Source organism: Phocoena sinus, chromosome 15 (assembly GCF_008692025.1).
Source record: "Phocoena sinus isolate mPhoSin1 chromosome 15, mPhoSin1.pri, whole genome shotgun sequence".
NCBI lineage: Eukaryota > Metazoa > Chordata > Mammalia > Artiodactyla > Phocoenidae > Phocoena > Phocoena sinus.
In genome coordinates this window covers 28,700,935-28,718,517 of record NC_045777.1, presented here as the reverse complement: position 1 = coordinate 28,718,517, position 17,583 = coordinate 28,700,935, and the positions used below count along the sequence as shown (strand labels likewise).

General features: G+C 48.8%; 1 protein-coding gene across 3 annotated transcripts in view; it reads left to right on the top strand.

The window, feature by feature from the left end:
• Nucleotides 1-7,628, top strand: part of PDYN (prodynorphin) — a 97,586-nt gene extending 89,958 nt beyond the window's left edge. For 2 of the 3 annotated variants that reach the window (XM_032605146.1, XM_032605144.1), the window contains exons 2-3: nt 4,021-4,168; nt 5,422-7,628. In XM_032605146.1, the coding sequence (XP_032461037.1) occupies nt 4,040-4,168; nt 5,422-6,051 (759 nt within the window). In that variant the 5' untranslated portion in view covers nt 4,021-4,039 and the 3' untranslated portion in view covers nt 6,052-7,628. Of the gene's footprint in view, nt 1-2,757; nt 2,808-4,020; nt 4,169-5,421 lie in introns of those variants that run through there. The other variant, XM_032605145.1, reaches the window with a different exon arrangement.
• The last annotated feature ends 9,955 nt before the right edge of the window (nt 7,629-17,583 follow it).

Sequence of the window (17,583 nt, the reverse complement as noted above, 5' to 3'; positions counted from 1 at the left end):
ATTCATCAATCACTCAAACTTCCTTAGTTTTCCCATCACACTAGAATGAAATGCAAGTTCCACCTTGGCCTGCAAGGGCTGACACCATCCGGCCTCTGCCCACGTCTCCTCTCTTGTGCTCCCTCATCCCCCTGGCCTCCTGGTCATCTTTAAACACACCTACTCTTTCACCTCAGGGACTCTGCACTTACAAATTCCGAGCTGGCAGGAGACTCAGAAAGAGGCAATCATGTGATAGACAGAGAGCTGTGCGCGCTCAAAAGAGGACCCTAATCCAGACAGGATTCCTGAAGGAGGCCACTGAGACTGAGTTTTGAAGAACAATGAGGGTTAGCCAGGCCAGAGGGAGAGCAAAGAGGCTGGGCGGCATGAGAAAGGCGCTCCATGTGCCAAAGTTTGGGCCAATGGGGCACAGGGCGCATTCGTTGTAGAACTGCAGGAGGTTTGGTCAGGTCCAGGTCAGACGGAGCTCACATCCAGTCTGGGTGCTGTGCCCTTGCTGGGATTCCTTGTTCAGATGATGTAACCTCTCTGTGCCTCCATTTCCTCACTGCAGAATGGGGAGAATATCAGTCCCAGCCTTTGGGCGTTGCTACGAGGACCCCTTACATTGAGATACGAACAGGTCTCAACACAGGGCTGTGCACACAGTGAGCCAGGTCGATGGCAGCTCTCCTCGGCAGGAAAGCCCTGGAGGGCCTGGCTCGGGGGGATGGAGAACTCGGACACAGGGCAGGGTGCAGTCACACTGTCATTCAGAACTGTCCTCTGGCTGCTGTGTGGAGGGTGTCTCAGGGGCAAAATTGGAGGCGGCTCTGGAGCCAGGAGGGAGGAGCTGGAGGCTGGGGAGGAGGTGCATTGAAGGGACTGGGGCTGTACCGGATGGTTAGAAAGGTGGGCTTTGGGGCTCTGGAGCCAGACTGCCTGGAGGCAAATCCCAGCTTTGCTGCTTACTGGCTCTAGAGTCTCTGCAGGTGTCTTATCTCAGTTTCCTCATCTGTGAAGTGGGCATGACAACAGTACCCACTCCACACAGTTGCCGTGTGAGTTCATGAGAATCACTCAGGACAGCCTGAGTGCTCACCAACCATCAGATCAGCTAGAACTATGATTATTAAATATAAAGGAAATGGATGAAAAGAAAGGATGCTGACACTGTATTTGCCTGGGACAACGAGATCTCAAATCGAGCTTCCTACCGTAGCAGCCAAGCTGGGCGGGAAGCTTTAGGCCAGGAGTTAGAGGGTGGTGATGCTGCCCCTCCCCAGTGGATGAGCAAGACCTTGCTAACCTTGTACCAGGCCAGCCCAGCCATCGCTGATAGGAGAGAAAACATGAGCTGCCGGCTTTGTATCTGCACATAAATGGCACAGCTCACTGGCCTGGAACCCAAATCCGCTCAGCAGTTGACAGAGCGTGAGAGAAACTTGAGGAAGGAGAGAGGCATGGGATGGACACAGGTCCAGCTCCCCGAGGTTTCTTCTCTGAGCTTCTCTGCTTCGGGGAGCAGACCTAGCCCAGCCTCAAGAGAGGCAGAAGAGCCTTTAATTGCTGTGTGACCTCAGGAGATTCACCAGTCCTCTCTGAGCACCAGCTTTCTTATCTACCAAGTGGGGATAATGATGCCCACCTCTCACAGATGGCAGGTGGGTTGAGAATAATATACAAGTAACAGCTCTGTGCATGGGGCCTTCTGGGCCTCACGGAGGGTTCAGCTGCTATTGAATCAAAGTGGTTCTAGAAATTGTAGTCATTTATGGGCACATGTGTGGGGAGTCAAACACATTGTGCCTGCACACCAGCTTCACCACTCACAGGAGGGGCATGGGGAATTCACTGAACCGAAAGTGCCCTCCTCAACGGGGAGGAATGAATGAGATGACAGACATGGGGGCTCAGTCAAGGCCTGAAGCACAGTAGGGGCTCCATCAATGGTGCCTGGGCTCCTCGTCAGGCATGCTTTGGAGGGGAGCCTACTGTGTGCTCTGAGACTAGCTCTGGGCTATGGCATGGGGCCCTGGGGCCATGGGTGGAGTCTTCTAACCCCCCTCATCACCTGAGGAAACAGGGCAGTGTGCAGGAAGGGGAACTAGGAGAGGGGAGGGAGGACAGCCGTACCTGAGAGCAGCGATGGAGGCTGCAGGCTACAGGGACCAGGGTGGGAAGAGAGTGGCAGCCATTCCCGGGGTGGTGTCTTGGAGAAACTGCCCATTTCCAGTTGGGAGTTCTTCACTGTACCCCCCGTTTGACAGCTTTGCATCTTGATATTTGGATTATAAGGAGCTAGCTACGGAAGGGACAGCTTTTAATAGACTCTTTGTGAAGCGTTAATTCATCTGCCTAGGATTTATTGAGGGCCTACTATATGCTGGTCAGGTTTGTGGGTGCTGGTTACCGTGGGACTATGCCAGTTAGGGTCTGTGCCCACAGGGAGCTAATATTCTAGTGGAGAGACGATAATCAACAACAACAACGGCAAGCATCAAACGGTAGGACAGTCTGAGATGGTGAGCGTTCCGATGCAAACAAAGCACGGGGATGCGAGAGAGACCCAGTGAGCTGTGCCAAACGCGGGGGTCAGCAAATGTCTCCCTGGTGATGGGACACTGAATTCATTCAGTTACAAGAAGGAGTGAGCCATGTGGAAATCTGAGGCCACAGTACCACAGATGGAGAAACAGGAAGTGCAAAGGTCCTGAGGTAGGGGCAAGCCTGGAATGTTTGAGGAACACAGAGAAAGTATTTCAGAGATGAAAACAAGACACAGCTCCTGCCTTCACGAAACCAAAGTCTGAAGACTCACATAGGTAATTACCAAGTAGTGGACTATTTTAATGGAGGAGGCACTAGTTTCTGGGATAATACCAAGGGGGAACATCATTTCCAGCCTAGGAGGTCAGGGGAAGCTGCCTGGAGGAGGTGATATATACTCTAGGACCTAAACAATAGGTAACAGAAGAGGAGAGCAGGGTTTTCCAGGAAGAGGGACTAGCATGCAAAAGGCCAGAGGTGGGACAGGTGCTGATCCATTCATTAGGGGAAGTACAGGTAGCTGGATGTGGTTGGAACCCAGAGCTGAAGACTTGGGTGTAGGGATGGAATTGAGGGTGTCCCTGACATTTAGGAGAAGGGCCAGACCTGACCCAGCCCAATGGGTCTGATCCCAGCATTGATATGCTGAGAAAGGCATTTCAAGGTGGGCAGGAGGAACCAGAGAAGGAGCTGGAGGCAGGGGGCCAGCATGGAGACAGGTGAAGGTGGAGCTATGGCTGGAGTAAGGAGAAGTGCTGGGGTGGGAAAGGTCCACAGCAGAAAGGACTGAGCTGGGGACAGCTTGGGGAGCAGGGGAAAAGGGAAGGGGATGGAAGCCTCAGAGAACACAGAAAAGCAGATAGCCACGTGTCTACTGGCGGGTGCGTGGTCAGAGTGGGTTTTGATGCCTGACAGATCTTTGTCCACTTCCTAGCTGTGGCAGCAATTACTTCCCCTCTCTGAGCCTCAACTTTCCCATCTGTTTAATAGCACAACCCACATTAAGAGTTGTGCAGGGGCTTCCCTGGTGGCGCAGTGGTTGAGAGCCCACCTGCCAATGCAGGGGACACGGGTTCGTGCCCCGGTCCGGGAGGATCCCACATGCCGCGGAGCGGCTGGGCCCGTGAACCATGGCCGCTGAGCCTGCGCGTCCGGAGCCTGTGCTCCGCAACGGGAGAGGCCACAACAGTGAGAGGCCCGCGTACCGAAAAAAAAAAAAAAAAAAAGAGTTGTGCAGATTGAATGTGAACACGTAGGAAAGCTCCTAGCACATTGCAGGCACTCAGCACGTGTTAGTTCCCTTCCTTGGCCGTTGGCCTTGGGTACCCACTGCTCCTCCCGGGACCTCTGTTGTCTTGACTGTCCCACTGGAACAAAAACTATTGCCTTGCAGTGCAGCGCTGCCAGCAGGAGTTGGCTTTGCAGGCTCAGGACACACCCCACAGAGTAGGCAATCACAGATTTCATTTCCTCTTTCTCCCTCTCCAGCGGGAAGAGCCAAGACAGAATGGCGTGGCAGGGGCTGGTGCTGGCTGCCTGCCTCCTTGCGCTCCCCTCCGCCACAGCAGACTGCCTGTCCCGGTGCTCCTTGTGTGTTGTGAAGACCCAGGATGGGCCCAAACCCATCAACTCTCTGGTGAGTTTCAGGGACTCCTGTGAGTTTCCACAGATGGAAGGGACCATCTGTGTGTGGAGCCCAGAGAGGGAAGGTAGCAGTCCTGGGCAGCTGTGAGCCTGTCCTATAGACTCATCCCACCTGTGCAAGGCATGTCCTGCCATGGTCAGCCTGGGTGCCAGGGACTTTGTTTTCCAGCTTCCTGTCCTCACCCCAGATCTTACCACCATGGGTTCACTCAGGTTTGGGACCGGAGCTCAGGTTTCCAGGGAGCCTGTTGCCTGGTAACAAGGAGTGTCATTTATGAGGTGGTGCTGACTTTGGGAGTCAGCAGCCCTAGATGAACTTTTCAGAGCTTCTCACCACCAGGCCGATAGGTACCTCCAGACCTAGTCACTCGCAGGGAAGGAGCTCTTTTCACCACCCCTAGATGCCAGGATCTGGTTGTCAGGATCCAAGCCTGACTCCTCTCCTGGGGCTTTAGCATCTCTTGGCTGGCCTTGCTGGCTTTACTGTGAGTCAAACTTCTCCCTGTGCCTCTCCCATGACAGCAGACAAGCTAGAGTAGAGGTACATAATGTGAGCTTTGGTTCTGCCAATTTCTAGTTCCATGACCCTGGAACCCCCTCTCTGAGCCTTAGTTTCCTCATCTGCAAAATGGGGGTGATTCCATGAACTGAGGATGCAAAGTATTGAATATACAATGTCCAAGTTCCAGTACTGTCTAGTATTGTCCTTGTGGTCATTGTTATCGTCATCACCATCTTCACGTTTAACTCCTCCCTACTGCTATGAAGTAGATACTATCATCCCTCCAGGTTTGATGAACCCTTAAACATCCCCTCACATGTGTTCTTTCCACCGTTCTGCATCGCTTCTGATCCCCTCTATAAGGTGTTTGCAGCATCCTTCACACCTAGGAAAGGTTGGGAGAACCAACTATTCCCTCTGGAGTCAGAAGTGGAAGATTATGGGTGAGCACGGCAGAGTGCTATGGGAAGATCTTATCTCCAGTGTTGGCAATGTCACCTGTAGCCAGGTGCCCTTGGGAAAGCTGTTTCACCTCTCCACGTCTGTTTCTTCATTCTCCACATGAGCACAAATTCACCTACCTCTATGTACCACTGGGAGCATTAAAGTGGGCAGCCCGGGGCTCAGTAATGGTTTTTTAATTTTCTCAGACCTGGACAGGGGACTCTCTGGGGCAGGGGCTTGTAGTTTGACAGTTTGATGGTGGTGGTATTACCACTGTGGTCTTTTGGGGTCTTTTTCAGATTTGCTCCCTGGAATGCCAGGCCGCCCTGCAGCCCGCTGAGGAGTGGGAGAGGTGCCAGGGCCTTCTGTCTTCCCTCACTCCCTTCACCCTCGGGCTTAATGGCAAGGGAGACTTGGAGAGCAAGGCAGCTTTGGAAGAGTCCTATAGTGAGCTGGCGAAGCACGCGGGGCCCTCCTGGAAGGAGCTGGAGAAAAACGGGCTCCTTCTCAGAACCCCAGCAGAGGAGAATGATCTAAGCAGCAGCCTGGCGGAGAAGCTCGGGGGTCTCTCTGGCAGGTTGGGGGAGGAAGCAGAGTCTGAGCTGACTGGGGGGGCCCAGCCGAACGATGGTGCCATGGAGGCTGGAACACTGGATTCCGATGAGGAGGACCCCAAGGAGCAGGTCAAACGTTACGGGGGCTTTTTGCGCAAATACCCCAAAAGGAGCTCAGAGGCGGCTGGAGATGGGGATAAGGTGGGCCATGAGGACCTGTACAAGCGCTATGGGGGATTCTTACGACGCATCCGTCCCAAGCTCAAGTGGGACAACCAGAAGCGCTATGGCGGTTTTCTCCGGCGCCAGTTCAAGGTGGTTACTCGGTCTCAGGAAGACCCCAATGCCTATTACGAAGAGCTTTTTGATGTGTAAACACCTCTCCATCGTGGAGTTGAGTCAGGAGCTTCCCGTAATGCCCTTCCAGATTGGAGCGAACGCATTCATCTGTCCCTATAGCCCCCATCCCTACGCTCAGTTCAGCATTGTCTATAAGACACCCAAAGCTAGCCTGCCTCTCTTCTGCCTGGGTGCATGCAGTGTTTGTCTGGGTCAGTGAGGCGGGAGGATGGAGGTTCCCCTCTCCAATAGGCTTAGCGCTTGGCTCCAGCCCTACAACTCTAAAACTACCAGCAGCAGCAGCTTTTGGTATCAATCCCATTCATGTGACTCTCCAACTCCAGGAATCCAGACTGACCTCTTGATCTCTCTGGATCTATGATCAGGCATTCTGATCAATGCCCCTCTCAGAAGCATTCTCCCTCTCATACAGATATATTCATTTAGATAGTATATGCGTGTATCATAAAACATACAAGAGGTAGAAATTTAAAACAAGATAGATAAATAAAAATCCTAACATTTTATTCTCAGACCTCAAAAGATCTCCCTACAATGGAGACCGTGCTTTAGGTAAAAAGCTTAAACGTTGCCTTTTATTGGAGCAGGTGTTCCTACACTAGAGAGTTCGGGCTCCCAGTGGGTTAAATGTTCAGTCATTGTACTCTGAGTTCACATTGTTTAGAAACACACCTTTTGAGAACCCAGTTCCTGAACTCCAGTCCACGTTGGTATGCTGGACAGCGTCCAACTTCTCACAGGAGAGGAAGGGAGTGAAAATCCCTTTCGGAAAATGTTAATGAGAGCAGCTCCCCTTCTGAATGCTGAAACGATCGAGAGGGGGAGCGAGGCAAACCAATTTGTTCTGTGCAACAGACTCAAAATGTGGACCAGTTCCCTCACCCCTCATTAAACAAATTAAACTGATTGGTATCACACTCCAGCCCCAGGATGAACCGACGCTGAGTCAAGTTGATGAGGTTAAGCACAGCCATGTTCTTGAGTAGCGGAATCAGCCTCCAAGAGTCCAAGCCATCTGGACAAACATATGCATTGGGCCTTGGGTAAGGGAATCCAGAAGCAACAGCTAGAAAGAGGAAAAGGCCCTCTTAATGCCTCAGAATAAAACTAGAAAGAGGAATGAAATGATTAAATGCTTGAGGACAAATGAGTTCCCTTGATTCAAATAACCCGGAAGCAGAGGCAGGGACTTTAATCTAAGTCCTCTTCTCTGTCTCTCTGCCTTTCTCTGTCTCTGTCTGTCTCTCTCAAATCTCTCAATCTCTCTGTCCCTCCCTCCCTCCCTCCCTTTCTCTCTTTTTCTCTCTCTTGTCCCCAGGCACTGTGGTTTGGTTTGTGGATCCAGGAAGCTGGTCTGAATGGGGAGGAAATGAACATGAGTTTGGTTATTTTGTATAAGATGCTACTGAGCACACCTCTTCATGCACAACCCTCACCTCTCATGATGTTCTGAAATGTATAGATTGTTTTCGAGTTACTTTGTGTGCTTTTCAACACCCCATTTTTGCAATTTACTTGGAATTTCCTTAGTCCTTAGCAAGCCTGTGTTATTTCCAACTCCTCCAGTACAATAAATAAAAGAAAGACGCTGATGTGTGTGTGTGTGTGGTGTGTGTGTGTGCGTGCACACACACGTGCACCTTAGTGCCCAAGAGTGATTAGACCTTTTGCAGAAAAGAGTGCTGGGGAATGAAAAAATATACATATACACAAACGCACACATTCAAGTCAGAAAACTAAATGTAGGATAACAGAAAGAGCACAAACTTAGGGTGCCATAGCCCTAAAGTTTGTTGAAAAGTTGAAAATCTGTTTGACCTTGAGTAAGTCATTTGACCTCTCTGAGCCTTTGTTCCCTCCTCTGTAGAATAAAGATGAACAATACCAATTTTTTAAGGTGGCTGTGAGGGTTAGGTGTGATCAAATATGCAAAGCTCCTAGGACATAGTGAGCACTCAGTAAATGAGAGTTTTCTTTCTTACATTGTCTTAAGGAACAGTGACAAAGCACAAGCATCCAGCAACACAGTGGGGAAAGGAAAGAGGGGTGCTGTCTCCTATGCTGGCTGACCAGGCAGGAGGGACAAGTGTTTCCAGACAAGGGGGAGTGTGCTAGGGATGAAGAATACTCTAGAGAATGGGTGGCACAATGTCCTTTACTAAAATGACATCTTTCTTTAAATGGCATAGATGTCTTTAAGTAGAGCTAGAAGATTCAGTGGCTACAGACCTCATGGCTTCCACTTGGACACTGGCTTTCTTAGTGACTTCATAGAAAATACAGAGTCAGGGAGATCTCATTCATTCCCTCATTCATTCAACAAAGTAATTGAAAGCCTTTTGCCAGGTGCTGGAGGTACAGGAAAATAAGATGGATAAGGTCTCAGCACTTATGGAATTTATAGCCTAGTGGGGGAGACAGAAAAAAAACAAGTAAACAAATATAAATATAAAATTCAAAATAAATTTAAATGAAATTTAAAATATTGGTAATTGTTGTAAAGGAAACAATTGGGATTTGGTAATAATGGATAACATGGGTAGGGGAGGAATCTCCCTAAGGTATTCAGGAAATCCTTCTCAAGGAATATTCCATCCTTGATAGTCATAGGATCAAGTTGGAAGGAACCTAAGTTTGGGATTATCTCCTCCAATGACCTACCCTGTGCCAAATTTGACACATTGATAAGAAATTTCAGTCTGCTCGAACACTTTCATTGACTTGGACTTTACAACATATTGCTACTGCTTAGTGATTCCATACTGGAAAGTTCCATTTTTATCTTGGGCTAAAATTTAGGTTTCTGTCACTTTTACCCATTGGGTCCTGATCCTGCTGTCTGCTAGCCCAGGAGATTCTCTAAGGAAGACTTTTCTTTTACTTGCAAACACATGGCTCCTAAACATCTCAAATAGGTTAAAGAAGCAAAGGAAAAACAAAAAAGGGGAACTTGTTGGCTCACACAAAAGAAAGAGACAGGATCTTTAGCTTCAGGTAGAGCTTGATCCAGGGGCTCAATAAGGACACTAGCACCTCTACTCTCCTCTGTGTTGGACATGCTTTTAAGATGGCTGACAGCAGCTCCAGGCTATACCAGGCAGGTTCAAGTCTAGCATGCTATTCTCACAGCAAATCCCAGCTAGAGTTTCACTGCACCTCATGGGCTCTTAATGGGTCAAATGTCCAATTCTGAGCTAATGCCCATCATTACGCACAGATTACTATGATGCTCTGATTGGTCAGAAATGAACCACGTGATCACCACCCGAGCCAGAGTTGGATTCAACCAAACTCAAAGGAGCTGGACGAGGAGTGGGAAAGGGGGTGCTTCTTGAGAGGAAAATTGGAGCATGGTTCCCAGTAGGAGAACAAATGAATGCCAGTCCACCAGACAGGATGGTCACCACCCTATTGAGTGAGAGTGGCTGGGTGTGGGCTAGGGAAAACTCGAGGGTGTGTACCAGGGGAATGTGGGCCTAGAGTAGCCAGATTTGATTTTTAAGACTGTAGAAATTTAGGTTGCAGGGTTTTTTTCAATGTAGGCAAGTAATTTTTTTTTTAAGTACTGAGCAGAACAAACAATAATGTGTTCAGGATGAGACACATTACTCTCAGAGACCACTACTTTGCGACCTTTTTTTTTTTAACAAGAAACACTCCCCTTTTTGGTTTTAAAATTTTCTCCATATGCTAAGGATTCTAGAACGCTATTGTTCTGGACTCCCTTTTTTGGACGAATTTCTCTTGGTCAAGGAGGGTTGTCCACATAAGGTGGAAAGAGTGTGGCCAGGGAGGGGTCACAGAGACCTGGGCTCAGATCCCACTTACCTGGGTGGCTCTGGGCAGGCCACTGTTCTTCACTGAGCCTCAGTTTCCAATCTGTCAAATGGGGAGAAAAATATTGACTTCTCTGAACAGAGGTGAGGAGTTAGTAATGTAAAGTCTGTGACACATCTGACACACAGGGGTGTGTGACATTTGTTGCTGCCCCCTCTTGAGGGGCGGTGCCTCTGATTATGTTATTCCAGATGTCACCTGAGCAAGGCGCACACCTTGCTCAGAAAGGACAAAATTCTTCTGGTGGTAAGAAAAGGACATTAAAAATTTTTTTTTTTTTAAAAATCAAGTTATAGGGCTCCCCTGGTGGCGCAGTGGTTGAGAGTCCGCCTGCCGATGCAGGGGACACGGGTTCGCACCCTGGTCCGGGAGGATCCCACATGCCACGGAGCGGCTGGGCCCATGAGCCATGGCCGCTGGGCCTGTGCGTCCGGAGCCTGTGCTTCGCAACGGGAGAGGCCACAACAGTGAGAGGCCTGTGTACCGCAAAAAAAAAAAAAAAATCAAAAAAAATCAAGTTATAGCCTACCTGCTGTAAAGTGTACTTAATCTTAAGTGTGCAGCTCAGTGGATTCTTACATATGTACACACTCATGTGACCACCATTCAGATTGCAATATAGAACATTTCTAGCATCCCAGAGGGGTGATCTTTTTTTATGAGCTGTTTGTGACGATGGAGAGCAAGCCAGAGGAAGAATTGGAATAAAGACATCACAGGCCCTGTGGAGTTCTTGTTCTTTGTTCGTGTCACCAAGGCCACTGGGCAGTGATCACAGAACAGGCGTTGGTTAAGTGATGCCAACATCCCAGTAACCTTAAATGAGCGTGTTATTAATAAGCACCCAATATCCACGACAACGCCTTACGCCATCTCCAGTGAGGAAATTCTTGTCATAATGATCATGACAATCCCATGATCCCTCACATTTGGTTCACCCCTCCCCCACCCCAACTCCAAGCCCTTCACACAACGAACCCAGTGATGAGGCTTATTAATTAAAGGCCCAAAAGCTGAAGACAACAAAATCCCCATGACAGTGTCAGGAACAATGGTGCCCTAATAGTTGTCACTTCGGCATCTCTGATTCATGTGCTGGGTCCCTGTCGTCTCCCATTATAGCAGTGGAGATTGATAACAAAGATTTGTAATTACTCTTATAATATGTAAATTTGCACATGAGTTGCACTCCCACCCTCTTTGTCTTGTCTCTAACTTAAGCCAAGCCCCATTATTCTTTGTCCCCGGGGCTCCCCTCCTCCTTAATCATCTTTGAGTGTTGCCATCTGAAAATACCCTCTTGTCTCACTCTTAACTCCCCACTTCCCCAGGGTAGCTCCTGAGGGACCTGCCGTAGTGCTGGGAGACTCAGGAGCGCTCTCCTGTCACTGGTAATATCCATGTGGCATGTGAATTTGGAGAAGGAGCCCTGGGCTGAGAGTCTGGGGACCTGGGGTCTGAGTGTGGTCCCGGCTGTGCTAACTGGCTGTGGGAGATGGGTTTTGAATTCTCCAGGACACAGATTTCTCATCTGTAAAACCATGTGATGGTATCATCAGGGCTTTTGTCCTCTCGAGAACTGACACGTAATACCTGCCCCGCTTCAGGAACTGAGTCAATAACTGATGAGCGAAGCAAAGGACCCTTAGCTTCCTTACCTGAAAATGGGGGTGATGAGTCCTACCCTGGCAGGTAGTGGGGGGGGGGTCACATGAGAAGATGCAGGGACCATGGCCCAAAGTTGTTGCATATTAGTGCTAAAATGCCCTCCTCACTCAGATGCATCCCATAACCTGATGAGTGTTTATTGAACACCTGCTGTATACCCTTCCCTGGGGTAAAGGCAGGGCATTCAGTGGTGAATAGGCAGAGTCCCTATTTCGTGGGGCTCACATTCTACTGGGAAAGACCAATCGCCTATAAACGAAGGAATGCGTCAATGTTTCTGGTGGGTATGGGGGCTGTGCAGGAAAATAAAAGGGTAAGGGGATGCCAGTGATGATGGGCAGGAGGTGTTACTCAGAGGGGTCACAAAGGCCTGTCTGAAGGGGGGACAGTTGACCAGAGTTGTGTGGGAGGTAGGGGGAGTGTTGCGGGTATGAGTGGTCAGGGCAGCATTCCAGGCAGGGGAGCAGCAAGTGCGAAGGCCCAAGGGAGGGTTTGTGGTTGTGTAAAGAAGAGTCAGGAAGTGAAGGGGACAAATGAATGCAAAGCGTAGGAAACAGGCTGCAGAAGCAGACAGGCACCAATCGCGTAGGGCCTCCTGGATCTCAGCACAGGGTCCTGTTTTACACCGTTACCCCGTGGGATTAGCAGAGCCCCCTTGGTTCTCAGAGTGCCCGGGTTTGGGCAGTATGTGATATTCTTGTCCACTCATGGGCCATGGGAAGGACCCTGACTTTTTGCCTTGGATGAGGGGACACACTGGAAGGTTATAAGTGCAAGACAGACATTATCTGACATGGATTTAGGGGGATCAGCCTGGCTACCACGTGGAGAGCAGACTGCAGGGAGCATGAGGAAATTTTCCGTGATCCTGTTGGCAAATGGTACCGTCCAAAGTGAACGTGAGGGCGCTTCCCTGGTGGCACAGTGGTTGAGAGTCCGCCTGCCGATGCAGGGGACACGGGTTCGTGCCCCGGTCCAGGAAGATCCCACATGCCGCGGAGCAGCTGGGCCCGTGAGCCATGGCCGCTCAGCCTGCGTGTCCGGAGCCTGTGCTCCGCAACGGGAGAGGCCACAGCAGTGAGAGGCCCGCATACCGCAAAAAACAAAAAAACAAAAAAACAAAGTGAACGTGAGGGATGCATGGTATCAGGAATGACATGGGAGCTTTTCTATCCTGGAAGGCCCCAGGCACAGCATTCTCTCCTGACAGACAGAGATGGGCATCAGGCCCACAGTCAGGCAGCAGCAAGCTCTCAGGACTCAGTGGTGGTGGGTTGCACTTAAGAAATCAGTCTGCAGAAGCCAGTTCACAGCAAACACTCCCCACCCCCGACCCATCTCAACCTTTAAAAAGGTAGGCTCAGGAGTTTGAGCTTTGAACTTCAGGGGAGAAAAGTCCTTGAACTTGCTTTACATAAAAGATGGGTCACTGGAAAGTGTGTAAATCAAATTTTTGCAAATCGGATTACATTCTAATGCACTAGGGAGTACTACCATTCGATTGTCTTATCGACTTCACAGATAACGACAGTGTCTCTCGCCCACTTAGGAACATTTGAAAAACTCAGCAAAGCATCAGTGTTCAGATATCAAGTGTTTACTGAGCCCCAGGGCCAAGGCCCGGTGGGGATCCAAACACGGATAATCTTTGCCCTCAGCAGGGAAGACCCTGTAGAGCAAGTAACTATGAAAAATGAATGAAGAGTTACTCTGGGGATGAGTGTGTAACAAAGGGAGCTGCAGGGCTGGAGAACAGGGGCCTGAAGATGCCACTTTGAAACTGAGATCTGGAAGAGCAGGGGTTGGCCAGGTGTGAATGTCGGTGGGTGCAGGGAGGGTTTTCAGTGGAAGGAGCTTGGGCAGAGGTGAGAGGAGCACTGTGCACAGGAGAGTCTAGAGGAAAGCCAGGGCGCTGAGCAGGGACATGGAGAGGAAGCTTGATCATGCAAGACCTGAAGGTCATGCCGTGATGGGTAGGCTTTATTTTAAGAACAAGTGAGTAAGTAGAGGATTTTAAGCAAGGAAGTGACATGTTCAGATATGCTGAATCAGAGTTTTCTGGAACAAGGTCAGGAATACGCATTTCTACACAAACCTCCAACAAAGAAAAAAATATTGCCTTTGATTCCATCTCTTAGGGATAGCTGTGATCACTTATAGCATATTTCCTCCCAGGCTGGGTTCTCTGCTTGTCTCTGAACACTGAATGATATGCTTTTCTCATTTAGCATTATATGTCTTAAGCATTTTTTACACATTCTTCATAAGTGTCATTTATAAATCTATATAATCATAATAGTTCACAAATTGGATACACTATAATTTACTCAAGTATTTCCTGATGGGAGAGGGACTGAACATCACGTCTGGGATATTCCTGAGGTTGTGCCTTTGCTCCATTGTTATTAATAGCATCTCTTTCACTTTTTTTTTTAATATTTATTTATTTACTCATTTTTGGCTGCGTTGGGTCTTCATTGCTGTGTGCGGGCTTTCTCTAGTTGCAGCGAACGGGGGCTACTCTTCGTTGCAGTGTGCGGGCTTCTCATCGCAGTAGCTTCTCTTGTTGCGGAGCATGGGCTCTAGGCACGCGGGCTCAGTAGTTGTGGCACGTGGGCTCAGTAGCTGTGGTTCGCGGTCTCTAGAGCGCAGGCTCAGTAGTTGTGGCACACGGGCTTAGTTGCTCCACCGCATGTGGGATCTTCCCAGACCAGGGCTCGAACCCGTGTCCCCTGCATCGGCAGGCAGACTCTCAAACACTGCGCCAGCAGGGAAGCCCTCAACTTAGTTTTTAAAAACTTCTGTGAATGAATTGATTAAAGAAGGAAATGTTATATTACTACCATGAGTGGAAAGCCAGTATCGTATTCTATTAATAGAAATGGTATAGCAATGGTTCAAAGAACAATATTGTGAGGGACCAGCACGGGGCCAAGACTGGTAGAGAAAAGGAAGATTTGCAGGCATGGAGGGATGTTAAAGACGAGCATCTGAAGGAGCCTTTCCCTTTAATAGAATCAGAAGGTTTCAAAGCGTGTTATAAACTTTCTCCTTTGGGTTCCTGGTGGCAAAGCTGGGGCCATCATCGCTGAGGGAGTGGTTTTCATTGAGGGCTGAGGGAGCCTGAGATCATGGCTTTGTGCGCTTGGCAGTGAGTTTGGAATTTACTCTGAGGGTTTTAAGTGTTGCAGCAGTGCTGCTATGCCTTTCCATGGGACGGATGCTGCCTTGTGCTGTCAGTTGACTCGCTCAGTCATTGTTCTTCATGGGGACTAAAGGCCAGCTTCCTGTTCTTCTGGGGTTCATGCTCTAGAGGATGAGACCATGACAGTAAAACCCCATTTTAACTATACAAGTGCTGTTAATGCTTTAATTTTTAAAAAATTAATACATTTTATTGTTTTAGTTTTAGGTTTACAGAGGAAAATGAATGAAAGTACAGAGTTCCCATATACCCCTTCATCTCCCCCAATACACACAGTTTTCTGTTATTAACGTCTTGCAATAGTGTGATACCTTTGTTACAACTGATGAACCCATATTGATACATTATTATTTGGGTTCACTCCTTGTGCTGTATTTTCTATGGGTTTTTACAAATGTATAATAACGTGTATCTACTACTCCAGTATCATAGAGAATAATATTGATAGTTTCACTCCCTAACCACCACTGATCTTTTATTGTCTCCACAGTTTTACCTTTTCCAGAATGCTATGTAGTTGGACTTACACAGTGTGTCGTCTTTTCAGACTGGCTTTTTTCACTTAGTCATATGCATTTAAGATTCCTTCATGTCTTTTCATGGCTTGATAGCTCATTTCCTTTTAGTGTTGAATAATATTCCATTGTCAGATGTACTGCAGTTTATTTTTTCATTCACCTACCAAGGGACATCTTGGTTTTGGCAATTATGGATAAAGCTGCTATAAATATCTGTGTGCAGGTTTTTGTGTGCACATGTTTTCAACTAAGAGCTTTAATTTTTATCAAAGTTATAATTTAATTATTAAGGTTATTTTTCTTACCTCTGATGGGTTGGGATAAGATGGGACGGGCTGGCTCTTTTGACAACACGATCAGGGAAGACCTAAAATAAGGCCTGAAGGGTGGGGAAGGAGCCAGCCATGGAAGAGCTGAGGGGAGAATATCCCTGGCAGAAGGAACAGCAAGGGCAAAGGCCCTGAGGTAGGAACACACAGGGGCTTGAGGAAGAGGGTGAGCCCAGTGTGTGGTGTGTGCAGTGGCGGAGGTGGAGAGCCAGCCAGGCCTCCAGGTCGCAGCGAGCACTGAGATTTTATTGCCAGCGCTCAGGAATGTCATTCGGGGACTTAAAGCACAGAGCGAAGGGGCTGAGAACTGCAAGGTGTTTGCAGACGTTTTCTCAGGGATCTCCCAGCAACCCCATGAGGTCTGATCCAGTCTCTGTTTACAGATCAGGAAACTGAGGCTCAGTGCAGGAGAAGGCACACCGTCCTGTCTAACTCAACTTCAGGGATGATGTAGCAGAGAGCACGGAAAGAGAGAGATGCAGAATCCAAACGGTAGCCTCTGAATATCTATCTGAGCTAAGCCTGGGCAGACAGCAAGGGTAAGAATTTAATTAGGCTGTAAGGAGATTAGTGGAGGAAGTCAGCTTTGACCTCCTGGGCAAGGCGGGGAGTTTGGAGTGGGGGGTTGTAGTTTCAGATCAGCCAGAATTAGGTAATGGGTATGGCCAGAATCTAATTGTCCAAGAGACAATTTCCTCTTCAGAGGAAATGGAGTCCCTTTTTGTCATGGCAACCAATTCAAAAAAGGCTCAGCCTGTCGGTCAGCAGCCAGAGGGAATCACCCTGGACGCTGCGGTGTCACGTCCCAGTGTAAACCTCTAGTCCACAGGTGCATCAGGACCCAGCTCACCTGAGACCCATGACAAGAATGGTTTCAACAAGAACAAAGTTTCTTTCTCATGAAAAGGTCAGAGGTGGGCAGCCTAGGGCTGTTTTATGCAGCCTTTTCTGCATAAACAAAGTGCCCTAAAAGTTAGTGGCTGAAAACAATGCCAGTTTATTTCTTCCATTCTGGGCACTGGAGGAGCTCCTCCGCCAGGGTTCTCCTGGGCTCAGCTGGAGGGCAGCCTGGGCTGGGACGTCCCACTCAGCTTTACTCTCGTCCCTGCTGCTCGGAGATCCCGGCTGGGACCCTCATCCTCTCTTGGGGTCTTGGGTCAGCACTTCAAGAGGGCAAATGTGGAAGCTGTGTGTGGCCCCCATGGCCTCGCCTTAGAAGTCACCCAATGCCAATTCTACCACATGTTACTGATCAAAGCAAGTCACAGGACCAGTACAGATTCAGGGGAGGGAAATAGACTTTGTTTCTTGATGGGAAGAGGGCAAAGTCACATTGCTCAGGGGCATTGGGACAGCAGGGATCTTCCTAACAATCTACCACAGGCTGAAATGGACTTTCTGCTCCATGAAGTCCTCCTATCCCAGGATACTCCCAGCTCACCACTCCACCATCCTTAGGGGGGTCCTGGTCCTTTGGGTCCAAGAGTAGCTGGACTCCAACCATCACACCCACCGTCCAGGTGGCAAGATTCACCTTACGAGGGGAAAGGACACACACATCAGTTGCCTTTTCAGAAAGGTTTCTTGAAGTTGGCACTTAACATTTCTGCTTCTCTCACTGGCCAGATCTTAGTCACATGGTTGCACTTAGCTGCAAGGGAGGCTGGGAAATACTGTCTTCATTTCAGGTGGCCGAATGCCAGTTTGGAAACTAAAGTTGTATTTCTAAGGAGGAAGGAGAGCATGGATATTGGGACCCAGCAGTTTCTGCCACAATATGAAACCTTTGCTCCTGAGATGGCACAGTACGCTGAAGGAAGTCACCCCAATTCACTGAGGAGGGAGACTGTCCCTTCACTAGGCAAATGCCTGTAACCCAGCAAAGGTTTAGAAGTCTAACCCATATCATTATGTATTTGGTATTCAGTGTTCATAACATTGAAGAGACTTCTTTTGGCATATTAGAGTATGAACAAATTAGCCTTTGACT